Here is a 27,158-nt window from a genome sequence, read left to right as displayed (position 1 = left end):
GGCCGACCTCAGGTAGGAATATCTAATCCTATCTGGGGTTGATTACAGATGTCCATGGGCGGCAGTAGCCACTTACCATCAGGTGGACTGCATGCTATGGAGTATATGCTTGTAGTTGTGTTCGACCACATTGGCCCTCCGACTACACCTGCGCACAAATTCAGGGCGGACTAAAAGTTTGGCTCGGACTATATCTCTCTACATACAGGATTTTCAGGAATATCGAAATGAAACACCCAGTTTTACATGAACTGATTTATTCGTTGACTCACTGGCAAACTTAATTGGTCCACCTTTATTGCTTCTAACTAGAGACGCGACTCTGCGCCGTGCGGGGATTGAGGGAAATCGGGAGGAGGGGAGGGACAGGATAAGGGTTAGAGAAAAACGACGAAGGGGCGAGCGGGGCGCAGGCGGCGGTGGACCGACGAAGTCGCCGCGGGGTCGTCCCGCGCGCGCCTCACCTACTCCTAAACTTATTCTACCTATATACAATTTTAGTACCCGTTTAAGATTAATAATAATTATTATTATATCGAAAGTATATACACAAAAGAAGACACGTGGTTCTATTATTGCACGAGGCGAGGCCGACGTCACTGAGCACCGTCCTTGTCGGTGGTAGCGGGCGCGGGGGCGGCGACGGGGGCCAAGCCACTGGTCGTGCCAGTCGTCGCGCCGCTCGCCGCGCCGCTCGTGGCGCCGCCCGCCGCGCCGCTCGTGGCACCCCCCGGCGAACCGGCGGAGATGCGCGCCAGCGCCTTATACAGCGGCGAGTTGACGAAGCGCGGGTAAGAGTCGCGGTGCATCAACGTGTAGATCTGCAGCTGCGCCTCGTCGAACGTGTGCGGCGTAGGCTCCACCATGTTACGGTTAACGGTCTCGCGCACGCGCGAATCCAAGGATACCTGTTATTAATAATACTAATGACACCATAGTTTCAGATAATTAGCCAACACAATACAGTTCGTCTACAGTAGTACAGTACGTATACACATACCCATTAAAAAAGTAGTCAAGCGTAATATAATGTACTTTTCAATTTATAACACTTTTTACGGGATCAATTTTCATTTTGAAACCTTGTTTGATGTGATTCATGACATCTATAGATAAATAAATACTTTACTACTGACACACGAAGAAAAAACTTAATAACCAAATGTAGGTAACATTTTATATTCCGTTTTATTTTTAATATTATACGAATGACTTCGATCAAAAGTCCAACTTCACTGCGGTTTCAGTATCTAATATCTATGTACTGAAGACATGTACGATACTGACGAGCCTTGACTGACATTGTGCAAGTCTTTCTTATGTTTTCTGAGAGCATGGGCTAATAATATAAGTTCATTTGACCTACACCCTCACACACGACGTGTTCATAATCTGTCCTCGCGTTTTTCATAACCGTTAAAACAAATGATAAGTACATTCTTAATAGGTGTATAATTTTGAAAATCATCCAATACGCGCCAAGCGAGGGAATACGAGTTGTAGGCAATTGTAGTTTACTAAGAATAGACCATACGCTAAAAAGTAACAATTTTATCTCTCTAAAAATTATGAAATTAATATCATAAGAAAGATATCCTGTAGATGAGTCCTATTTTTTTCTAAATAAATGTAGACTGCCCTTTTGGAATCCTTGGAGTATATATATAAGTATAATCGCGGATTCGAAGAAGGCAGCAGCCGTTGAGACTATAATTATAGAGTTGCACAGACGAGACGGTCGGCAAAGTTTTGTGATAGAAGTACCTCCTTGGGCGACAATATAGAGATGTAATCTTCGTATATGAAGCGCGCCTTCTCCTCGACGGCGTCGGGGTCGGTCTCGCGCTTGAGCTCCTCGCACGCCAGCCAAAACATTATATTTTCCTCGGAGTACTCGCCGCGCAGGAAGTCCCGGAACACCTTTCGTCCGGCTGCGGGTGCAAAAACGACTGCGTTACTACCGCAACACCGAAATTACTCAATATATCTCATTATAAAAAAATACTTAAAGTGGCACCTGCGCTGCGCATCAGGCGATCGAAGGACTGTCCCCAGCTCTGTATCTCCTCCAGAGTGGGCCTGCAACACGGGAATTGGATCAATACTATGTAGTGGAACTGAATCTGCTGAGTATCAAAACAATGAAAAAAGAAGTAATTATTTATTGCTATTCGATCTTTTCGTAATATTCTTAAATAAATCATCAATATTAAATTAATAAGTATTCGACGACAAGTTCGTACAACAGTGATCGAGGAAGGGGTATCAGACGATCTGCACATTTTCTATCTTTCCTTCAACCCTCTTGCCGCCTGCCCGCTATGAAAATATATAACGATGATAGTAAGTAGGTATTACTATTACATGATAAGACGCGTGTGGGAGCGTGGGGTGTGGCGGGTGAGGCGGGTGAGGCGGGTGAGGCGAGTGAGGCGAGTGTGGCGAGAGTGGCGAGTGTGGCGAGAGTGGCGAGCGTGGCGAGTGTGGCGTGCGTGGCGTGCGTGGCGTGTGTGGCGAGTGTGGCGTGTGTGGCGAGTGAGGCGAGTGTGGCGAGTGTGGCGTGCGTGGCGTGCGTGGCGTGTGTGGCGAGTGTGGCGAGTGAGGCGAGTGCGGTGAGTGTTGCGAATATAGCGGGTGTGACCGGTGTGGTGAGTGTGTCGAGTGAAGCGAGTGTGACGCGTGATACTCACGGCGCGTCGCCGTCGAGCAGCAGCGGCTCGTGGCCGGGCTCGGGTGGCTTCTTGCCGGGGCCGCCCTCCGAGCCGCGCGTCGCCAACCTGCACATACATTACCACACACATACTACACACGACATACTATTATTTATGTAATTATGTTTATCATTTATCATAAACATTTTCATTTGTATTTATTAAAATAAAGTTTATTATACCTCGTGTGAAAGAGTAATTTCTCGAATAAAAGTAAAAGTTCCACTCGCAGCTTAGTCTGCCTGGCGTATTTTGTCATGTCGTCGTAAGTAACCTTCTTGGCCTAATCTGAAGCCAATGTCACTCGAAAACAGTTGACGAACAATCGGGTACCTATTTACCTTTTACTTTTTAAGTTAATACTTCTTTTGTGAAGAACAGAATTTATATCCACAACATAATGTTGGCTAGGGAATAATGCAAGTTTAGCATAAATGGCTACCTACAAAGTAAGTTATTTTTTTAGGTAAGTATGATACTATGACGTATGACGATACGGCACGATATGATAGCTCGTGTCGTGTCGAGCCTTTACGTGTAATGTGTAATATTTTGTACTACTCGTACATATTTGTAATTATAAAGTTATAAATATTAGAAATTACGAGAGTGAATTTTTATAATGATCACGCACACCGATATCTAAAATTGAACAACGAAGTAAATTTAAAATATTTTATCACTTTTTATGGGATATGTTTAATTAGTTGACATTTATGTTGTCGAACCACGTCAACTAAATTAAGTTCATGTCAATTAGTTTTAAATATAACCAGGCTGCGTTTAGTTTGTATTTATCTTAGTTTAATCAAAGGTACTTAAATTATGTTTAGTTCAATACAACTAACTTTACTTCTGATCAGACTACGTTTAGTTGCAATGTTATTAAATTTAGTTAGATGCAATTTGGTTGTGTGACTACGTCAACTAAATTCAATCCATTTCTACTAACTAATTTTAACAAGACTAAGTTAGTTCGAACGTTATTAACTTTAGTCAGTTAAATAAGGAATGTGCACATACTATTGATTTCTTTAATTTACTTTTTACATCAAATATAATAGTAAAAATATAAACTGTTGGAAATGTTTCAATTGACTTGATAAATAATAAAAGATCAATTTTCACGCACTTCGGATGTCGTCACAGTGCACGTTCACACACAAAGGACCAAAAGAGTATATTTTATCGTTACATCGCATCGTAACCGTATCGTTACAACTCCGTAGTCTCTTTAAGATCGCGTTTACATTATCTTCATGAAAATATTATATTATATCGATAGCTAGCGTAGGCTGCGTAGCACAAGCTGTTTGTATGTAAGTCTTATATTTTTAGGGTTCCGTATGCAGAGCAAAAACGGAACCCTATCACTAAGCCTTCGCTGTCTACCCGTCTGTCACACAGCTCTATCTTTTGAAACGTAATACATACCTAAACATTTAATTTTTTTTGGCATAAAATGTGAGATAATTCTAATCTAACTATTCTTCTATTCTCAGACGTGTTTTCTTTGTGTTGAATGCTTATTGCATTTGAGATTACTATGTTTGTAAATTATCTAATGTTGAGTTTGCTTAAATTAAAAATATTTTAATATTTTATAATAGCGTCTATTTTGATAGATTGTGCGATTGTACTTTAACAAGTGTTGAAAATTTAAATTTCGCGCCAACCATAATGTCAAATAGTGACATCAACGACGGGAAGCCATCTTATTTTTTTCTTACTTGTCAAATATGTCTGCCGTGTAATAAACGTGAATTGTCGAACTAAACCTTTTTATTAATTATACCTGGCCCCGTACATGGTCCTTCGAGCCGGATATAAAATACCAGCTTAAAATTGATTGTGAAGATTGTGGATATTGAAGCCGTGGACCGCAAATTATATTGCAACGGGATTGCGAGTCGTCGGAGTGGTCGAGAGTTCAAACTTCAACGGTGAAATTGTGAAAAATTGTGGTAGTTATTTAGCACCCAACACTCTTAATCAGGTATAATTACATATAATTCGACGATAAATAAGGTCAGTAACATTATATTATTGGTATTATAACGAATATAAGTGTATTGTAAAAGTTACCTACGTAAAATACCTTTACAAAAAGAAATTGTAAATTTCGTTAATTCGTTACTGTTTGCCTTAATAAGATTGTAATTCAGTCAATTTAGAGTCAAGACTATTTCTAAAATAAGACAAGTGTACATAAGCAAAGTAAATAAGTGTAAAAGTTGTAAAAGTTCTAACATGTTAAATACATATTGTCAATTTCAAATAATATTGTTGTAACAACATCAATAGTTTCTGAGGCCTTTATGTAATAGTCCTAAGTACCTAAGTAAACATAGGCTATCTGTGTAAATTTCAGGTCGACTGTGCCAGGCTCCCAAAATGACCGAGGAAAAAGAGTTAATTAAAAAACGTGGCAGTATCAAAGGTCGAGTAACTGCGTTCGCGACGTATCTGACGGCATTAAACGTGTCTGCGATTAATCCTTCTGAGGCCAGGGAGTTACAATTACGTATTGGTAAGATCGAATCTTTATATGATCAATTTGACGAGGTACAATTAAAATTGGAATGTCACTCTGAAAATATCGAGTTACAATTAACTGAACGAAACGAATTTGAGAAACAATATTATAAATTACTTGCAGAGGCACAGGAATTTTTAGAAAGCTACAGAGAGGGTCAAAAGTTAGAAAATGCATCTAATTCACGCACTAATCAAAGGTTGGTTAAGTTGCCCACTATTCAGTTGCCAAAGTTTGGAGGTTCATATGAAAGTTGGTTAGAATTTCGCGATACATTCTCAAGCTTAATTCACAATAATGATGATATTGATGAAATTAACAAGTTTCATTACTTGAGGGCGTCTCTGATGGGTTCCGCTGCCGTGGTAATTCAATCATTTGATTTTTCCGCAAAAAACTATTCCATAGCTTGGAATCTTTTGTGTGATCGGTTTGATAACAAACGTTTATTGATACAGAATCATGTCTCAGCTTTATTTAATATTGAACCAGCCACAAAAGAATCATCTAGTAATTTAAAGCGGGTAATTGATTCATTAAATAAAAATTTAAGGGCTTTAGAATCATTGGGGGAACCGGTTAAACATTGGGACACACTTCTAATTTATGTCATTACGCACAAGTTAGATGTCAAAACATACCGTGAGTGGGAACAAATTAAAGGTAATTTACCCAAAGATAAACCAATTAACCTGGATTCCTTTCTTGAATTTATGCATAATAGGGCAGATTTAATTGAAACAATAGAACTGTCACAAAACAATTCTGGTAACAAAAGTACAACTAAAATTAAGACAATGTTGTCTGTACAGCATGGTTTTAATAATAATACAAATAATTCATCTGCACCGTCTATGAAACCATGTCCTAACTGCAATGGTGAACATTATTTAAATAACTGTCCTACATTTATAGCATTAAGTAGTGAAGAGCGATATAAGTTAATTCCTACATATAAAATTTGTTTTAACTGCTTCCGTAGTGGACATTATGCAAATTCATGTAAAAAACCCGGTTGTAAAGTATGTAAGCGCAAACATCACACATTAATACATGTTAACGAGTTTAGTGTGAAACGGGATGTTCATACCACATCTATACCTAATGTCACTGCTAGTAGGGATGCAGTAGTCCAACCGGTTGGAAAAGCTCCACAGTCCACTAATATTACTCTGACGGGAAGTGTCACTACTACAGATGAAAAATTCGGACATAGTGATGTTTTATTATCCACTGCATTAGTGAAACTGCATGATAAGAACAATTGCGAAGTCATTGCTCGTGCAATATTAGACAGTGGCAGCACTTCATGTCTTATGACCGAAAGATTACACAAAAAATTAAATCTCCCAACAACCAGCACCGATAGATCTGTGATAGGTATAAATAATGTAGCTTCACATATTAGTCAGATGTGTCGATTATCAATCAGTTCGCTAAATGAAAGTTATTCAGCATGTTTAAATTGCTTCATTCTTCCATCTATTACTAATAATGTGCCTGAGTGTCAGATAGATATCACTAGTTTACAGATCCCATCTGACATTTGCTTAGCAGACCCTTATTTTTATTCGCCCGCCGCCGTTGATTTAATCATCGGCGCTGATATGTTTTGGGACATTTTAGGTTTGCAAAATATAAAATTAGGTGACGGAAAGCCAATACTTTATGAGACTAGACTTGGTTGGATAGTTTCCGGTCCAATTAGTGGTTACTGTAAATTGTCGTTGCCACATAATATTAAATGTAAATTTTGTAAAATTGATAAGGAATCTTCACATCATCCTGATGATGACATTCAAAACCAATTAATGCGTTTTTGGCAGCTTGAAGAAGTCAGCCCTCAGTCATGTCAGTACTTCCCTGAAGAAAAATTATGTGAAGAACATTTTATAAAAAACACCACTCGCCTCGCAGATGGACGTTTCTGCGTTAGGGTCCCATTAAAACAAACACCCGACGTGTTGGGGGATTCACATCAGCGAGCTAAACATTGTTTAATATCGTTAGAGCGCAGACTTAAAAAAGATAATTCGTTTGGTAAAATGTATAAAGATTTCATGTCCGAATACGAAGCATTAGGTCACATGACAGAATGTAAGCCTTGTACTGCGGGGCCCAATTACTTTATACCCCATCACGGAATATTACGTGAGTGTAGTACGACTACTAAATTAAGAGTTGTATTTAATGCGAGCAGTCCTACTACGTCAGGTGTATCATTCAATAATATTCAGATGATAGGAGCCACAGTGCAGGATGACCTTCTGTCGATACTTATAAGATTTCGGCAACATCGGTATGTATTGGTAGCTGATGTTGAAAAAATGTACCGGCAAATAGTCGTGCATTCTGATGATAGACCATTGCAGCAGATAATGTGGCGTGGAGATCAGTCTGATCCCATTAAAATTTATGAATTAAATCGCGTAACTTATGGGACTGCTAGTGCTCCCTTTCTTGCTACGCGGTGCATTAAACAGATCGGTTTAGACTGTAAAGATCCCAAAATAGCAGATATCATTATTCACGACTTTTATGTCGATGATTTAATCACAGGAGGTGAGGAAATCAGTGAACTTTTTTATATACGTGAGCAGGTAACTGCAGAGCTCGCTTCAGCCTGCATGCCTCTAAGGAAGTGGAGGTCTAATAACCTTCAGTTGTTGTCTGACTCTAATGAGCCATCGCTAGAGGTTAATATAGGGGACATTGAGCCGAGTAAGACACTAGGCTTGGGATGGCATCCACTATCGGACCAGTTTTATTTTCCCATCAGTCCAACTATTGCCAAAGGAAATACAAAGCGAGATATTTTGTCGGTAATTGCCCAAATATTCGACCCCTTAGGACTTCTTTCACCTTGTATTATCCGTATGAAAATAATTTTACAAAAATTGTGGCTTCACAGGCTGGCTTGGGACGATGAACTTCCATCTGAAATAAGTCCGATGTGGAATGAAGTGGTAGATAGTCTTCCGAGTCTAAGCAGCCTTCGCGTTCCACGACATGTTGTCTGTGACTTACCTACTCAGCTAGAATTGCATATATTCACAGATGCTTCGGAGCAAGCATATGGTTCGTGTATCTATGTCCGAAGTTTTGACGCTAAAGGTCAGATTTCAATTAATTTATTAATAGGTAAAAGCCGAGTTGCTCCAATCAAACCTACGACAGTTCCTCGTCTCGAACTTTGCGGTGCCTTAGTCGGTGCTCGTCTATACGAGAAGGCTGTTACTGCGCTGCGAGTCAAAATCGCACGTGTAACCTTCTGGACTGACTCAACCATAGTTTTGGGTTGGCTAAAAATGTTGCCGTCTAAATTACAGCCATTTGTGCGTAATCGAATCGCTGAAATATTAGATAAAACCATTAACTGTATTTGGAGACATGTTCCAACGGATAAAAATCCAGCGGATTTGATTTCTCGTGGTGTTAGCGCTAATGCTCTTCAGTCTTGTCATCTGTGGTGGCATGGACCAGATTTCTTAAAATGTGATGAGTCCCACTGGCCAACTTGTCCAACTGTAGTTGATAAATTACCTGAAACGCGTAATACCATTTCATTACACGTTACATCAAAGCTCCCTTGTGAACTTATAGATTTCAGTCGCTTTTCAAATCTAGCTAGACTTCAACGAACAGTAGCTTATGTGTTACGATTTGTACGGAAATTAAAAAAGGAACCAGGTAATAAAACAAGTTTTTTGAGTACTGATGAATTAAATGAAGCGTTAAAACTGATAGTAAAAATTTCACAAATGCAATCATTTCCGGAATACAGTTTATTAATTAAACATCAACAATTATCTCGTAAAAGCCCATTAACTAAATTTAATGTATTTTTAGATAGTGACAATTTAATTCGTGTCGGAGGTCGGTTAAATAATTCTAATTTTTCATTTGAGAAAAAGCATCCTATTATGTTACAGTCCACACATCATGTTACTAAATTATTATTCGAATTTGAGCATAAAAAATTAATGCATGCCGGTCCTCAATTATTGCTAGCTACAATTCGTGAAACTTATTGGCCGATAGGTGGTCGCAACTTAGCAAAGAAATGTTTTCGTCAGTGTGTGCGTTGCAATCGATTAAAGGGTAAAGTGATTGCTCCGTTGATGGGAGATTTGCCACGGCAACGGCTCGCGTCCGGTGGATACCCATTTGATAGTGTAGGTGTTGACTACGCGGGACCTGTGTCTTGCGCGACCCGCACTGGCCGCGGTTGTAGATTATTTAAATCATATATTGCTATTTTCGTTTGTTTCACAACTAAGGCAGTACATCTGGAACTAGTGAGTGACTTAACTAGTAATAATTACCTGTTAGCGTTACGCCGATTTATATCGCGTAGGGGAAAACCGTCCCATATTTTCTCAGATAATGGTACCTCGTTTGTTGGTGCATGTAACGATTTAGCTAAATTTCTAAAGTCTAATTGTGACTCTCTGGCTGAGAGTGCAGCCTCAGATAACGTAGATTTTCATTTCATACCTGCATATAGCCCACATTTTGGCGGTCTTTGGGAGGCAGGTGTTAAGTCGATAAAATTTCATTTAAATAGAGTGCTGGGAAATTGTAATCTAACGTTCGAGGAGCTTACTACAACACTAGTGCAGATAGAAGCTATACTAAACTCTCGGCCACTCACTCCGCTATCGTCGGATCCAGAAGACCTGACACCTCTCACACCCGGTCATTTTCTCATCGGCCGGCCTCTCACTGCTATTCCTGAGGAAAATTATGCTGGAGATATCCCTGCCAACAGATTGACGCGCTTCCAACGTATACAGCAGTTACGCCAACATTTCTGGACACGGTGGAATAAGGAGTATATCTCTGAACTCCAACAGAGAGCAAAATGGCGATCGTGTAAGCAGTCTCTGAAAATTAATACTATGGTCCTAGTGAAGGAAGATAATACTCCGCCATTGAAATGGAAGCTGGGCCGAATAGTTGCAGTGCATCCTGGTTCGGACGGAATCTGCCGTGTAGCTGACATTAAGACGTCTAATGGCATCATTCGCCGGTCATTCAGCAAAATTGTCCCTCTGATACATGATCCAGAAACAAATATCTCAGATTGAAAGCGATGCTTTCAACGCGGGGGAGTATGTTGAAAATTTAAATTTCGCGCCAACCATAATGTCAAATAGTGACATCAACGACGGGAAGCCATCTTATTTTTTTCTTACTTGTCAAATATGTCTGCCGTGTAATAAACGTGAATTGTCGAACTAAACCTTTTTATTAATTATACCTGGCCCCGTACAACAAGACTGTCAGTCATTCTTAATAATTCCTAGTATGATTTTTTACCAAAATTGTACTATAATGGAAAACGGTACAGAAATAACAATCTCCGCTATCTGTCCGTCTGTCACAGGGCTCTATCTCCTGAACCGTAATAGATAGATACTTGTAATTTATTACAGATTATGTAGGTATAAGGGTGGCCGCTATAACAAGAAATATAAAAAATATATGAAAAGTTTGGTGTTACGGAACCCACCGTGTGCGAGTTCAAGTTGCTCTTGGCCAATTTTATGCTTATTCTTATATTTAGTTATACACCTCATTCACATTTAAGCTATATTCGACACGCTCAGCAGGCTGCACGCTGATGGACGCGTCGGATACTCCAGAAAGTGCCGTGTGAAAAGATCAACAAATAATTTTTTATTACATTCCATATTCGATTTTTCATAAACGCCTTATGATGATAACCCCAAATAGGAAATACCTACCTCAGTCCTACCTTAAACTAAAATCGGCTTAACGAACTACGATGAAACACCTCTTAAAAGTTTATTTCCCGTACTAACTTTTAAATAAAAACACAACACTTATAAGTAATACGAATTAGTGATGCAACGGATATCCGGCAACTATCCGGTATCCGGCCTATCCGGCGACCTATACACTATCCGGCCGGATACCAGATAGCAGCACCTTTTTTTTTTTTTTGTTTACGAGGGGGAAACCTTCAAAAGGTACCCTATGCCGTGGGAGCGGCACGGAGTTATGTGGGATTCTTACCGCACTAAAACCCCCCCGGTGGCCGTCCTCGGCGCTGCGTAGAGGACTCCGGGATCTCCAAAGGAACGCAACCGGAGTCCTCTTAGCGCGTTGCCCCATCGGGCTCTGCCCAGGTGAGCTTGATGCTCGCCACACCGTCTGGTGGGCACGACGGTATGCGACCACACATACCGCCGTCCTTCCCGGGGTCACTAGCCGGGCGGTTCGAGCTCCCACTCTTGCCGCCCGCAACCCCGGAAGCCCCTTTTAGTCGCCTCTTACGACAGGCAGGGGATACCGTAGCCCTATTCTGGTCCCGGAACTACAGGGACAAGATAGCAGCACCTATCCGGCCGGATACCGCATAGTAGCACCTATTCCTCACCAATCGAACAACTTTATTTTGAAAAATAAACAAAACACTGTGTGTGTTATTCCACCATCGGATAGTGTCGATAATGTTATCAAGATCAAGTTCAGGGGAGTAGTTATAAATGACAAACTAAAGAAAAAGGCTCTGTTTTAAGAAAAATCATATATTTCATATTAAGCTGGCAGTTAAATTCCTGCCATTTATAAATTTAAATATTTCGCATATTATAACATGTCTGTGGCCTAATGTTTCAAATCTTTCAACAGGACATGTTTTGTTCCCCAGAATTTATATTTTTATCTTCGAGTAAATTTAGGTATTCCGTTAAATACTGATGCTAAATTGTCAATTTGCCTAAATTATTTCTCCGAATCAAAACCGACTAATTTCTACCAAAAATATATTGAAATTCATATTAAACGTTAGAAATAATTTGTATACACCAAGAAATAATACCTTATTGAGTAATTAGTTGTCATTTTTGGCGGGACAGTAGTTGTCAATCTATTTCTCATACTTAGCCTTAACTAATGGACGTATCAAAGAATTAGTTAAGAGTTAGTATAAAATGTATAAAAAAATATTTTCTTCAAAATAAGCCTTTTCCTTTAGTTAGTCATCCATTTATTTCCCCGAATTTAATCGTTACAATCGACAGTATTCAATGGTGGAATAATACAGGTTGTTTAGTTCCAAGAAGAACTCGTTCGATTCCCAGGGAAATAGATTTTTTTAAAATGTAATGTGGTAGTTTTAATTTTTATCAAAATCGGCCTCGTACTTCTTTCAGAAATTTTCGTTAATCTTTCAGCTTCGGATTTGGACTTAAATACCTACTTGAAAAATTCACGACTTTTACATTTACAGCATACAGGATACTGTAAGCATAGATTAGACCGTAAGTGTTACTGTAAAAGTTCATTTGGACTTAAATACCTACTTGAAAAATCCACGACTTTTACATTTACAGCATACAGGATACTGTAAGCATAGATTAGACTGTAAGTGTTACTGTAAAAGTTCAAAGTCCTGCAAATCTTGAGATTTGCCGGCAAATCTTAACATTTACCAACTCACAATGGTAAAAGCCCGAAAGAATCTAAGATCATCGTTTATTTCGGACTTTTACACCATTCAATTGGTAAATCCTAGGATTTACATCAGAATATAGTGTTTCTTACAGGGTTTTATAGGTCAGGTTATTTTTAAGCTTTGTGAGGTACAGCTGACTTGCTCTCTTCAACTCTAATTTTAGCAAAGTCCCGCCGGATATCCGGCTATGCGGCCACAAGGCAAACTGCTATCCGTTGCAACATTAATACCAATACTTATTTAATAATAATATCATATATCGGGAAATTGATACAGTGGTACTTCCGGAAACAACCAGGAATAATTCTACCATCTTAAAAAAACATGCTTATTACTGACCATCTTGTATCTTTTTGGACTTTCAACTCTATTCTTACATACATAATAATCATTATCATTAACATCTTTAGATGTACTTGGGCCATTACATTTAAATGTGGCATGTCTGAATATCTATTATCTCTATTTTACTATTCATAACACTCAATAATATGGTTGTTAATAAAGACAATTCGTTTTGATCAATTTAAGGACGCAATTTCTCGTATGCACACACGTACTCGCATGAGTAGATAGGTATCACACAAGGTAATAATGATTTTATGTAATATCGCCGTATTTAAAATTAATATAAAAGTGACTGTAATGAAATTAGTTTAAACTTTTTTTACATGTTGTTTACCTAAAATTTGATTATTTTAAAGCACTTACAGAATAGTAGGGTTTGTCTCTTATTCAAAGATCTCTGTCTCTTAATCTAAAATTATACCAAGTTCCATATTAATCTATTGTGAGTGTTTAATTAATAGGTTATTTTTACCTCGTCTTATTTTTAATGGCATAACTTTGCTGTTGTACTTTTAACTGACATTGCAAATTTAGTTATTAATACCGACAGATCGTAAAATCGTTCAACAAGGTGTTACGGAACCCTTCGCGTGCGACTCTCACTTGGGAAATTGTTTAATTTTACCCTTACAATTGTTATTCTGACCATATTTACATTGCGAAAGCTGAATTTTTAAAAATATTAGATATATACCCTAAATGTTAGGTTAGGTTATCACGTATACCCTTTTCTTCATATTATTAATATAAGAATTAATAGTACATTACAATACGAGGACGAAAAATTTTTTTCTGACAAGTGTGAGTTTGCAGGCCGAGCCGCAGGCGAGGACTGCAATCACACGAGTCAGAAAAACATTTTTCGTCCGCGTGTTGTATAAAATTTTATATTACGGGGTCGGAAATGGGGGTTTTGCGCACGCGAAGCGTGCGTAAAACGTCAATTTACGCACGCCGTGATATAAAATATTATTTTATATCACGGCGTGCGTAAATTGACGTTTTACGTGATTGCAGTCCTCGCCTGCGGCTCGGCCTGCAAACTCACACTTGTCAGAAAAAAATTTTTCGTCCTCGTATTGTAATGTACTATTATAACTTTATTATTACATTATTACATATTCCGTTATATTCAATACCGTTCAATTTAACATATATTATTGAGAAAATAATAATTGGAACTAGTTTAATAATATTTAACATGATGATGATATTAATTTATCCATATTCATTAAAAATTGGCAGATTTACCTACAAAAAACCTCAATAATAATAATGTTTTAGGAGCCACAACTTTAACCACAACTATTTCCTTTTATCACATGTCGCAGTCATGAATTTAAAACAATGGCCTATAAACTAATGACTAAAATAGGTACATTAAAGCAGGTTGACCCCAGGGACGAGCGGCGTCTCCGGCTCGGCGGGCGTCCGCCGCACTTACCACTTGGCCCTGCAACATGACAAAAGATTCCTTACGATCGCACCAATGTCTGAGTACAGCGCGGGAGGGTAGGGTAGGGGGAGAGGTAGGGGTGCTACTGACCATGAGCACGAGCAGCAGCAGCACCAGCAGAGGCAGCACGGCTTGGCGGCGGGCCGGCAGCCGCGCGCCAGCGCAGCCAAGCTGCACATCTGCAACACACGGCCCGCTCTAGTGCACGCGCCCGCCGCGCGCCCGCCCGGCGCCCGCCCCGCGCACGCCGCTCGTGCAACGTGTACTTTATCTTGCATTTCTCTCTCTGCCGTTAATGCACTGATCTATCTACTGTATACAAATTGCCTTCTTTCCGAGACGGCTCTCATCGTTGTTTTGTGTTAGAACTAACAATAATACGTGATGTACCATCAAAAACTGCAACTATTACATCCACAGATAGATAATAACTTGCGAAGATTTCGGTCACAGTCGTCGTTTTGTATAGGTATTACATAGCCTCCTCACCTACTGATATATATTTTTTTAACTACTACACAAAAGGCTTATAGGTATGATCTGTATATAATGATTTATTTGTCCATATCCGATAACATCCCGCGTAATACAAATGAGGACGTATACTAAGGGAGTACGTACCATGGCACGCACATAAGGCGAGCCCAGTGTCGGAAAGTACACATTGCACAGTGGGCGGGCGGAGCGGGCGGCGGCGGGCGGCGGCGCGGCGACTGCGCGCTCACGCTGGCGCACAGTCGCCGGTGACGCCGAGGCGGTGACTCACAGCGCGCAACGCCACGTTCATTACACGGTTCAATCCAAAGCCAAGTATTGTCCTTTATTTTTTATTAACACTTTTCGTCCTGAAACGACACGACGTTACGGTAAAATCGTCCAAATGCGTGCGTACTTTTGAAGATCTTTCCTTACGACCGTAATTTTACATACTTTTACCGCATATTGTACCGTCGTGTACGTTTACTGTACGTGACATTAATAAAATGTATAATTCAATAGTATCTCATTGGACGTCACCGGCCAGGATCAATCTACAATATGAGTAATCGTTCGACCTCTCGTAAGCACAAGACGGCGACCGCCCGCCCGCCCTCGTGGGAGCCGCGGCGCGCGTCGCGGGCGCGCCGGAGCGGCGGCAGCGCGCGGTCAGCGAGGAAGCGCGGAAGACGCGTAACGACGAGGCGACTCGAAAATAAACAGCGTTTGGAGGGTAGTGGGTGAGGGTCGTCCACGAGTATTTTTAGCGCGCTCATTGAGGCGCTTACCGCTTCGCGCTGTTTATCGACGGCCGCTATATCGGCGCGGCGCGCGGTTTGTATTGTAAACAAGGGCGCCGCACGCCGCCGCCGGCCGCAGCTGCAGCGCCGAGGACCGCGACGGGCGGTCCGTTAGCTAGGATTCGACACGACACGTCCGCGAGCTACGACACACTAAGGTTAAGGTATTCCTTGCGCTTCCTCGATAACCTTCACGCGGCCGAACCACACCGACACGAAAGGATCCGACTCGGGCAGAACGTCGTCGAGTGACCGGAACCGATCACCTCGTGACGGTGAACGGCGACGGGACCATCGAACGGCGGCTCACCTGCCCGCGGCTAGAGAGCCGGTGCGGCGGCGGGCGGCTCGCCGGCCATGCCGGCGCTAGCGGCAGCGGCGGCGCGGGCGCGGCATGGGGCGGCAGGGCACACGGGGACGGGCCGCGGCCGGGGCGCGACTGGCGATCGACCGCGCGCCGCCGCCCGCCCGCCGCCGCGCCTGCGCGCGCTGCCGGCCCGCACTCCGGCCGCGCTCGGCCCGCGCTCGGGGCCGCTCGGCACGCGCCGTGTTCCGAGAGCGCCGCTGCGGTCGCTGAACTGAATGCTATTCACTCGCTGGATTCGCCTTCGCTTCAATTTCTACTCCAATCTGCCTAGCGCATATCGATTTTTGCAATGCCGCAACGTAGTTGGTTTTCATTCATGTTTCGACGTCCGAGAAACAATCCCACGCAAAGCTACGTACCTATATTCATAGGGATTTCAAATAAAATGGAAGCAAGTAGGTAGATATTTCATTAGCTGATAAGTAAATTCTAACAAGATTCTAAGTAGTTTATATTTAAATTAATAAGTCCTGGTTCAAGTTCGAAATCGGTGGAAGTAAAGATAACGGGAGTGTAAGGGCTGAGCGGCCCTTTTTTATTTTATAATATAGGAGTGGCAGACGAGCCACCTACACCGAGACAGTCCACCTACTGTACTACTGTACTCAACTGTACTAAGTAACTACTGCTACTCATGGACATCTGTAACCAGCCCCAGATAGGATTAGATTCCTACCTGAGGTCGGCCTCAGATGCGTCGCTACCCCTGACAATTTAGCTGGAACTCCTCGGAAAAGTATGTCTCCTTTAACACGTTCAATGCCCCAAACACCACACCCTTTAAACTATATATAACACTGCTGTTTTTAGATAGAAATAGGTGTGGCGTTAGTGCCGCCGGAGTCCAATCACAAAGGATTCTCCAATCTTTTTAAATCTAAATCTCCCTATAAAATATATTTGTTAAGAAAATTTATCGGTAGATATTAATTTGAACGAACAGGTATATAATATATTATATGGAGTCTTAGAAAACAAGATTACCAATAAAGTTCGTATTATTAACAATATGTTTGAATTTAGTTGAACGGTTTGTGGTTCGACTCCGGCGGCACCATCGCCACACCTATTTCTGCCTATTAACAATGGTGTTGTTAATTGCTGTGTTCTAGTTTGAAGGGTGAGAAGTGTGAAGGGTTTGAAGGGCAAGGGCGACATACTTTTCCAAAACATTCCATTTAGTCCTCAAGGGTAGCGGCGCATCTGTGGCCTACCTCAGATAGGAATATCTTATCCTGGGGTTGATTACAGATGTCCATGGACGGCAGTAGCCACTTACCATCAGGTAGATTGCATGCTCGTCTGCTACTCCTATATTATAACAAAAAAATATATATGTAAGTAAAAAACGACTTTGGTGTAAGCTGAACACATTGTATTTGATTTCCACCAAAGCAGAATTGTTTAATATTAGAAAAACGTGTGGCACTTATACCTACCTCCCTGCTTCAATCATATTATTCTACCACTTTCGAAATTGGTTTAAAATAATTAATATAATCTATTTCTGCCGTCATTTAGGACAAAATATAAAATATGTCCTATTTTATTAAATAATTAACTGCCTACTCAATAAGTAAAATTGAAATACAATTTTATTTCTACTTTAACTTTCTATTCTTTACTTTCACTGTTTTGTCCTCGCTAGTTGTAATTACTAACAAAGAGATATAGAAAATCCTACTAAACGTTGGAAAGAAGTTGTAAAAAACATAAAGTAATACTTTGTAATGTTGTCACGGCGTTATTCTTAAGAGTATTCGGCGGTATTTTTTGTAATTCTTAAGAGAAATAATAAAGATCATAAACCTTTATAAAATAAAATAATTCTTAATTCTTATAAACAGCGAAAACTTAGTTGCCATCAGATTGGCAACTTTTATATACTAAGTCGTATATATTGGACATAATATTTAAGAATTATTTAGTTATATTATGGATTAGTATAACAATGTATAAAAAAATATTTGTTTTAATAGTCTAATATATTTTTATTTTTATAACAAGACAGCTGCAGCAAGCAGGAGCCGATATGAAATAAAGGCACCCGGAGGGTCGAGGGGTCGCCACGGGTGGGCGAAGGTATCGAGGAGCTTTTCCGGCTCCCGTGAATTGCGTGGGCTCACTCACAGTCGGTCACAGGGGCGGGCGGGGCGGCGATCGATGCGGGCGGGCGGCGGGCGGCGGCGGCGGCGGGCGGGCGGCGGCGGGCAGCGGCGAGGGCGCGCCCCACCCGCATCGATCGCCGCCCGGCGAGCGCGGCGGAGCGCCTAGTAGCCGCGCACCCGCGACGCGGCCAGCAGCGCCGGCTCTGGCAGGTACACCGGCCCCCCGCTCGAGCCCGCAGCCGACCGCGCCGCAGCCGCCGTCGCGGGGGTGGGGGTGGGTCGCGCTCTCTCTCGCTATGAAATATCGCATCTCGTCGAATCTCGCGGCTGTCGATGTCGTATTTCGAAACTAACGTTAATGAACCCGTTTTTGCTCGCTCGGTGTGTGAAAATCGATCGACACTTCATTGTCGTGGTTCCGCATCGAAGGTTTTACGACGACCCTTCCTTTGTCGATCGTCCTCGACTCGACGACTGTGCGCGTTCCGGTGTTCCGGCAGTAGCTCGCCGCGACATGTCGATAAAATTCGTAATGCGATATATTATATTAAAACATGAATATCGCAAGACAAATTTAATAAGGCGCGATCGAAATTCGTTAGTCTTTTCAAATCGCACGTTATAAGTAAGCAAATTATTTCCGTGCAGCCGCTAGTAGGTACCGAGGGAGACGTGCCGCGCCACCGCCACCGCCTGGGGCTCTCCCGACCCCACGCATGAGCTATACGCGCGATATTGCGCAGAGGAGATACTTCGCAACAACACTTGTTGCGTTTTTTATGCTAATCATTCTTTGAATTCTTATTAAATGCAACCGTTTATTATACAGGTGGTCAAAATTATTCACCGTGCACTAGTATAAAAGCTAATATAGAAACTTGAAAAAAAAGAACTGTTTCATATGTAACATAGAGAGCGATAAGGCCAGCGGCGGTCATGTCTGTGAGGTAGTGGCGCGCGCGGCGATGGAGGGCGGCGCAGGCGTGCAGAACGTGTCGACGCTCACCATGGACTGCGAGGACATGTTTAAGGAAATAACTAAAAAATTGTACGGCGAGGAGGCCACCGTGGGAGTGGGCGTGAGCGTGAATGTGAACGTGGGCGTGGGCGGCGTCGTGGGCGTGGAGTTCCCGGCGGCCGAGCGCGACCTGCACGACGACGACCTGCGGCCCGAGGAGCACATCACGGCGTGGGGGCTCGCCGCGCTCATGCAGAACGGCTTCCCGCCGCCTGGCATCCTCCAGGTACGGCCTCTGCGCCAGCGCAACATTTGCATCTCACGAACATTGCTCGATTGGCTTTTTCCTAAAATTAGATACATGGAATAGGTACATTCCCAAACATGACTCTTCTAACTAAAAAAAAATTAACAAAATAATACAACCGACTTCTATGTCACTACAAAGTAAAAAAAGAGGTGGTAGAACCCTTTGTGGTTCGACTCCGATGGCACCACCGCCACACCTATTTCTGCCTAGCGGCGCATCTGTGGCCGACCTCAGGTAGGAATATCTAATCCTATCTGGGGTTGATTACAGATGTCTATGGGCGGCAGTAGCCACTTACCATCAAGTGGACTGCATGCTCGTCTGCTACTCCTATATTATACAAAAACAAAAAAAAAATGTTGGTTGATTACATATTTCTTAAGTCGGCGCTCATATTGGACATACTGTTTACGCCGTTTTCCAACGAAATATATTGAGCTGAGCAGAAATATACAGAAGACAGTTATATTTTTTGTTATTTTTTTTCACCCTTTCTAGTGATGACAGACTAACGTTTATATTAATATAATATATAAAAAAATACTTAATTTAAAAAAATACAAACACACTAGTCGCCCCTACGAATCTTGAAAGTTCCCCTCGATTTCTCTGGTCTCCATCATCAGACCCCGATTTCCTTATAATGGGACCACCTTGGAAGTATTGTTTTTCCAAAAAAAAATCAAAAACGGTTTATAAACGACGAAGTTATCCGCGAACAAGCATTATATAGAGATTAAAAAAAAAGGAGAAAAAAAAAATACAAATAAAATAAACAAATCTAAATTGTATAGGCAAAAGGAGGTGCCTCAGCGTTTGTTGCTGACACAGAGTTAGGAATCCGTGCAGCGCTGTTTTTCAGCCACATCCTTGTCCCTCAGTTGTTATGCGGGAATGACCACCGCCTTTTACAATACAGTTTCCACACAATTTTGAATTTATATTAAACTATCATCAGGCGAACTTCACACCGCGCACGGATCCTTCAGCGGAAGATCGCTGGACGGCGGCGGAGGAGCCGCTGGCGTGGGCGCACTCGCGCGTGGCCTCCTACAACCCCGCACAGCGACTTTTCAAGTGTACAGACTGCGAATGTGTGGGCTTCCTCGCGCGCGTCGCCGAGCACTGGCTGGGCACGCACTCGCAGGTGCGACGAGTCAAACTCTTTTATGCAACAATTATATACTCTTCATTGCCGACCAATTACGAGTGTAAAAACGCCGCGCCACGGATAGACCTTTAATAGAAACTCCTTCCTTCGAAGACCAGACAAGCGTCGTGGCGAGTGCAAATTACACCCGTGTTGGTATACATTACATCCTCCTACTCGCGCTGACTAATCTGTAACCGGCGTTTATACTCGTCATTGTTCGGCGAGTTACTCGGCGGATTGTTCATGTATCCAAATGTATGTGTATGTATGCATTACCGTATCTACCTATATTAGAGAGAAAGAGAGAAGAAAGGGAGAGAAAGAAAACAGATTTGGGTGGAATATATCAATGTAGGTATGTAAACATAAAATGAGATAGCAGCTAATGCGTCCTGCTAATGCTATCGTGTATTTATGAATCAGTGGGGCGATGAGAGACGGTGTTGAGTGTTGCAGGCGCGCGCGTTCCAGTGCCCGCTGGCCGGCTGCGGCTTCGCCAGCGGCTGGGCGCGCGCCGTGCGCCAGCACCTCGCGCGCGACCACCACTCCGACCCCGCCGCCGCCGACCACCTGCTGCGCGACAACCCCGCGCTCGACGACCTCACGCGCTACCTGCAACGCCTCAAGAATAAGGTAACTAACGAGCACGCAGACCATCCGACGGTCGGTGACCGCCGTTCGTGGACACTGGACATGCTTCATCGATCCGTCGATAACCAGAAAATTAAATTGACACGGCTCCTTTGAATCTCTTCAAGTAGGTAACTCTGAAAGAATCTGAAGCCACATTTTCCACGATCGCAACGAAAGTATAACCTTGGATGCTCAAATTAAATGAACATAGGAAGATCCTGAAGATATTTCATTTGCACTTGTCCCCTATAAATTACAAAATACCTCTCTTTTAAAACTAAAACAGTGGCACGAGTGCGAGAAGACCGAGATACTTTTAAAAGCACATTCGCCCCAATCGACACTGAATTGTTCATTTAATAATTATATTATGTTCCTTATTTGACAGGTTGAAACGGCGCGCACAGAGAGACGCGCCAGCCCGAGCGGCGCGGGGGCGGGCGGCGCGGCGGCGGGCGGGCCGGACGGCTCGCCCGGGCAGCCCGACGGCGCGGGCGACGGCGGCAAGCGCTACGTGTGCGGCGCCTGCCCGTACGCCACCGACCGCCGCGACCTGTTCACGCGCCACGAGAACATCCATCGCGATGAAAAACCTTTTCACTGCTACCTCTGCCAGAAACAGTTCAATCGCGCCGATCACGTCAAGAAACACTTTCTTCGCATGCACCGCGACCAGCCCTACGACATGAACCGAATCAGACGAGCGGGCGGCAAGCAGGGAACGGGAGCGAGCACCGTGGTGGTCGTGACAGGTTCCGTCAGCGCCGTCAGTTCCACCGGGATCGCGGGTGTGACGGGGGTCACCGGCGTCGGTGGAGTCGCGGGCGTGACGGGCGTAACCGGTGTGTCTGGGGTGGGCGGCGTGCCGGGAGTGACCGGCGTGTCGGGCGTGAGTGGGGTGCCGAGCGCTGGACACTACTGCGGCGGCGTAGCCGGGGCGACGAGCGTAGCGGGTGTGTCGAGCGTGGTGGCCGGGGTCACCGGAGTGGCGGGCGTGGGCGTGGGCGGCAAGGCGGGCGGGGAGGCGCTGGGTGGCGCCGTGCTGGAGTGCCGCGCGCCGCCGGTCAAGATGGAGCGAGCGCCGCTGGTCAAGGCGGATGCGCCACCTCCGGTCCCGCACAAGGCGGCATCCACTAGTCCCGTGCGTCGAAAAGTACGTTCAATGCAGACTAATTGTTATACCTACACGCTCGTTACATTATAAAGATGTATCACAATTAAAATGTAGATAGAAGTATCAATCGTGCAGCATGCGAGAGTTGGCGAGGAGCGTCAATGAAGTGGCGGTATTTGTGCGCAGGGAGAGCGGCGCTACGCGTGCTGCTACTGCTCGTGGTCGGGCGCGGACAACTGGTGCCTGAAGCGGCACCTCAACACGCACCTGAAGCCGTTCGCGTGCGCGCTGTGCGAGTACAAGGCGGCGCGCGCGGAGCGGCTCGCCACGCACGTGCACAAGGTGCACAACAAGAAGGCGTGCGCCAAGTGTCCCTTCCTCGCCGATGACCAGCACCAACTCGCTCATCACCTTAGGGAAGTGCAGTGAGTGTTTCTACATTATTTGAACCGCCATTGCTGAACATGAAGACGAGGTTAATTTTCATTTGAAGAAACTTTATAAGTCACAGGGCGAACAAATGTAAGAGATACGAAAGCGTTCAGAAGAAAATATTTCATGACGTTTTAAATCATAAAAAGCCAAAGTATTGTCCATTACCGGTGAACAATAAAGTTTCGAATAAATCTTTTTAAAAGCAATTTTTATAAATGCATGAAAACTGCATTAATATATCTTTAGTAGTTTCGAGACAAACATTTAAATTCTTGGCTAGCCCGGCAATGGTCACCTTCAATGGACCTCCTTCATGTATGAGATCCGTGGTTCAAAAAGTCAAAGATTAGATCTTTGAGCTTGCAGAGAAAAAATCGGATGCAGCGTGCATAACGCCTACTTCCTTGCCATATTATTATGGCAAACTGAGCCTTAATAACTCTTTTCTAGTTACGTAGGTTATATTTAATCACTAACTTTTTATTAAATTAGACGCCGAAGTAGCTCCTATAGTGAGATGGACATTCAATTTATCGTGAAGCAAAAGAGGACACATTATAAACCCCGTGCGTGCATTATCGACAGCCACATAGAGAGCCGCAACCTGAAGGTGCCGACGGGCGTGACGCGGGCGGGTGGGTTCGCGGCGGGCGCGGCGCCGGGCGGCGGCGCGGCGGGCGGCGCGGGCGCGGGTGCGGGGGCGGGCGGCGCGGTGCGGCGGCGCGAGGGGCGGGCGGCGGGCGCGGCGCGCCTGTTCGGCTACCTGGAGGCGTCGGACGGCTCGGGCGACGAGTACGAGGCGCCCGCGCTGGGCGCGGAGTTCGCGGCGGGCGGCGCGGCGGCGGGCGCGCCGCACTACGCGCGCGACAAGGAGAACGCGGCGCCCATGCACCACGCCATGCACCACGACCACTGCCTGCGCTACTAGCGCCCTAGCGCACCTTGCAATATACTTCTGTACTATATGATGTAGGAGTTTTATTTTATCCCTTTTCTCGTAATTAAACATCTGAACATGTTGCCCAAGGTGTTTCGTCGTGTGAAAGATAGTCATATTTTTCTAAACAATATATTTTGAGAAATGGAACGGTTTTATGGAAATTACACTTAAAAGATGTTCATGGGTTTTGTACGAAACTAAGAACGATATTATTTTGTTTTGTCACGGATTATATCAGAAGCTAACGGTATCTGTAGATATAAAATATAAATGCACTGTAATAGCGGTGCCAGCTGTGATAAGGGATACACAATACAATGCGTTTCAAATTAGTCCTCAGGCGTAGCAACGCACCAATGGCCGAACTTGGTTAGGACTCCTAACTCCAATAGTGTCGGAGGTTTATTACAGACGTACAGGGACGTACGTATAGTAAATTTATCAAGTTATGCAGAGAAGGTTACCAAAAAGTAATATTACGTATAACTGAGAATATAATTAGTTTGCAAGTAACTAAGTTTAGTTTATTACAATATCTCAAAGTAAATTTACTTCTGCTTGACTAACTTTAGTGTTAACCACACCAAGTAGCTAAAGATATGTTAACTACTACATCAACATTAGGCCACTGTAGGCACTTGGTTTTCTTTTATTAATTACTTTTAATAATATTAGAACTATATTAAGCTTAACATTACTGTCAGTGACAGACCGACTAATATGAAGGTAATAATAACACAGAACGGTAGGTAATACTGTTTATTGTATAAAACGCATCGTGGTCGACTCGCGGGTTCGCCGTTATATATGACGAAATTTAATACAATTCGCTCCTCTTATCATCACGAAGTTTACATCGAGTTCAATCAAACCGATATCTAAGGCATCGCGTTCTTTAGATTCACATACAAAAATAATATACTCAGTACAATAGGTATAAAATATTCGCTCGGAAGATCCCGCGTCGGCGGCCGCTCCCGCGGACGTCTCGTGCGAACGTGCGAAAAGGTATAGCACCGGGGGTCCGCTACTCGGCGGCGCCGGGCTCGGGCGCGGCGGGCGGCGCGGCGGCGGCGGCGGGGGCGGGCGGCGCGGCGGCGGGCGCGGGCAGGGCGGGCGGCGCGGCGGGCGGGGCGGGCGGCGCGCGCGCGTGCGGGTGCGGCGTGGGGCGGCGCAGCAGCGCGGGCTTGGCGGCCAGCGCGGGCTTGAGCGAGCCGCCGGTGAGCGTGAGCTCGGCGAACTTGGCGGCCACGCGCGCCGTGTTGCGCGCGGGCACGGGGCTGGCGGGCGCGGGGCGCTTGCGCAGCGTGTCGCGGTTGTGCGCGAAGGTGTCGGCGGCGTCGCGCGCCGGCAGGTCCAGCACGAGGTCCGGCGTGCTCTCCGCGAGCCGGCTGCGGGCAGGCACACATTTTAACTGTGAACGAGAAATCTCCACGTCGAGCGATCGATATCGCTCGAATATTCGCAGATTAACGAACGATCACTTATTTGACCAGATAGTAAGACGAAACCTTATAATGTATCCTCATTTCTCAGTTATTAATCGATTCCTTATTAAAGATACTTATTAAAACATCAATAAATTTTTGATGACTTGATTGCTTTTAACTTTAAAAGATAATTTCTTAGTTTAGATACATACTACCAATTTTCACTTTAATACTTAATGTAATAAATAAAATGGTGATATTAATTACAAAAAAGGTACGTCTGAGGCTGTGTAGTTATGTAATATGTAGGTCTTTTAAAGTTCCGAGTATAAATCCCATTAAATAAAGTTAATCAAATTTGAATAAAATAACGAAAAGCCCATCCAAATATGATGAGTGGATTTTGAGAAAATCGCGAACATACATACATAGTGGTCGAATACAGGACTTTCCTTTTTCAAATCAATTAAAAAGAAGGTGTAAACGACTAAGTTGAATCATGACCCCTTCTCGCATTTCGTTCAAAGTACTAAAGTTTTCATGTTTTTAAATTGTTTGGTGTACTCACCTTTTAGAAAATATACTAATATCGATGAAATGTATATTCGATGTGTTAATCGACAAAACTTTCATGACCTTAGGTGAAATAAAAAATAGTTCTTCCATTTCTATAAACTTTCATATGTAGAAAAATATTTGAAAATTAATTAACTCACATGAACCCAAACTCTAGGATTTACTATATACAACAAAAGGATTTAACGACGGCGACGCGAATGATACCAAGTACGCGTCAATTTAAATTATCCCTACAATAAATGTGGAGTCGGAATAATGTTTAATTTAAAACCTCCAACAAACTTTTTAGGTCAGGGGGTCAAGAAGTTTCCATTCAAACGCAATCACGGGGGATCACGATTGAATTCTGTCTGTAAATTGAATCCAGGATAAAGCTGTGTAGTGTCGGCGGTGTTGCTCACCTGCAGCCGGCGGCGGGCGGCGCGGCGCTCGCCACCTGCACACACACACACACGGTCAGCTCGCACACAGCGCAGCACGGTAGCGACGTTACGCTAACGTTCGAGGCGTTGCCGCCGATCGACATCTCCTTGGAGGTCTCTGTGCCTTGCAGAAGTGCCCATGCAGTAATCGTATTTTTCCATATTGAAATTGAATCAAACTCTTATATAAAAAAAAGATGACGACAACGAGATAGTTGATGACGAGCCGCATTTTGATTCTATTCGATTTCCAAGGCCCCCATGTATCTCCCTGTGGTGCGTTTACGATCCGCCGTATCCGTGAAGCAAATAAAAGATGTGCGCTAGGGGTAGTGTCCGATGCGTCAGGTATCGAGAAACGTTTATAAATCTATAAAAAAATTAGCTCAGGCGAACAAAAATACATGAAGTAATCGTAATTTTGACTATAATTACACATATAATGAATAAATCATTTTGCTTTAATTATTTAATTTTTACACAATGATACTTTTTTTTAATTTCCACCAATAGCAATTATAGTTTTAAAATTAATTATTTTTATTATTCGACACGCTATATTAATTCAATTAGCCTGCCCACGTTTAGTTAACAACGACAAACCGACATACAATGGTAGAAAACTACCCTTCCTGTAACTTAAGTGCGACGGAAGTGGCGTCACCTCCGCTCACTTCATTAGCCCGCGGATACGACGTTCGTAAACACACGATAAAAATGTACCAACATAGGATGAATACGATCGGTTACAGTTCTGCTGCTATCATCCGAGCGGCCCGAGCGACCCGAGGAACTCTAGGGCTTACGTAAACCCTTATTCTATTTTCATTTGACATTAAATCATAAATAAGATTGTTAAAATATTACTTGTATTTGAAGCCAAAATATAGCAAAA

At 43.4% G+C, this 27,158-nt stretch overlaps 3 protein-coding genes and 1 long non-coding RNA gene across 15 annotated transcripts; 2 read left to right on the top strand and 2 right to left on the bottom strand.

Annotated features, from left to right (window-relative positions):
• Window positions 1–240: 240 nt before the first annotated feature.
• On the bottom strand, window positions 241–16,258 carry Dhit (regulator of G protein signaling double hit). Of its 7 annotated transcripts, none has more exons than XM_073092968.1 (7): window positions 15,593–16,258; window positions 15,304–15,382; window positions 14,628–14,716; window positions 2,691–2,777; window positions 2,018–2,079; window positions 1,765–1,931; window positions 241–908 (listed from the first exon to the last, which is right to left on the bottom strand). In XM_073092968.1, the coding sequence occupies exons 2-7, from the start codon at window positions 15,322–15,324 to the stop codon at window positions 597–599; spliced, it is 738 nt and encodes a 245-aa protein (XP_072949069.1). In that variant the 5' UTR covers window positions 15,325–15,382; window positions 15,593–16,258; the 3' UTR covers window positions 241–596. The 7 variants fall into 7 exon arrangements, with proteins under 7 accessions (XP_072949069.1, XP_072949078.1, XP_072949093.1 ...); XM_073092977.1 differs by having other exon boundaries at window positions 16,125–16,246; XM_073092992.1 differs by lacking the exon at window positions 15,304–15,382 and having other exon boundaries at window positions 16,125–16,252.
• LOC140757335 (uncharacterized) lies at window positions 4,537–10,492 on the top strand. Its single transcript, XR_012103960.1, has 2 exons — window positions 4,537–4,739; window positions 5,083–10,492. It is a non-coding gene; the product is annotated as an uncharacterized LOC140757335 (long non-coding RNA).
• Window positions 15,287–23,844, top strand: chn (zinc finger transcriptional factor charlatan). 6 transcript variants are annotated; one of them, XM_073092930.1, is made up of 7 exons: window positions 15,287–15,347; window positions 19,119–19,533; window positions 20,516–20,704; window positions 21,167–21,343; window positions 21,732–22,496; window positions 22,644–22,882; window positions 23,478–23,844. In XM_073092930.1, exons 2-7 carry the CDS (start codon window positions 19,255–19,257, stop codon window positions 23,818–23,820), a joined length of 1,992 nt encoding a protein of 663 aa, XP_072949031.1. In that variant the 5' UTR covers window positions 15,287–15,347; window positions 19,119–19,254; the 3' UTR covers window positions 23,821–23,844. The 6 variants fall into 6 exon arrangements, with proteins under 6 accessions (XP_072949031.1, XP_072949017.1, XP_072949024.1 ...); XM_073092916.1 differs by lacking the exon at window positions 15,287–15,347 and adding an exon at window positions 18,381–18,499; XM_073092923.1 differs by lacking the exon at window positions 15,287–15,347 and adding an exon at window positions 18,410–18,563.
• Window positions 23,845–24,859: 1,015 nt separating this feature from the next.
• LOC140742289 (uncharacterized) lies at window positions 24,860–27,132 on the bottom strand. Its single transcript, XM_073073162.1, has 2 exons — window positions 26,243–27,132; window positions 24,860–25,223 (listed from the first exon to the last, which is right to left on the bottom strand). Exons 1-2 carry the CDS (start codon window positions 26,365–26,367, stop codon window positions 24,860–24,862), a joined length of 489 nt encoding a protein of 162 aa, XP_072929263.1. The 5' UTR covers window positions 26,368–27,132.
• Window positions 27,133–27,158: the final 26 nt, after the last annotated feature.

The sequence above is a fragment of the Epargyreus clarus genome, unplaced genomic scaffold (assembly GCF_041222505.1).
Source record: "Epargyreus clarus isolate Ecla_fem2 unplaced genomic scaffold, WU_Ecla_fem_2.2 ptg000001l, whole genome shotgun sequence".
NCBI lineage: Eukaryota > Metazoa > Arthropoda > Insecta > Lepidoptera > Hesperiidae > Epargyreus > Epargyreus clarus.
This window is presented reverse-complemented; position numbering and strand designations above follow the sequence as displayed.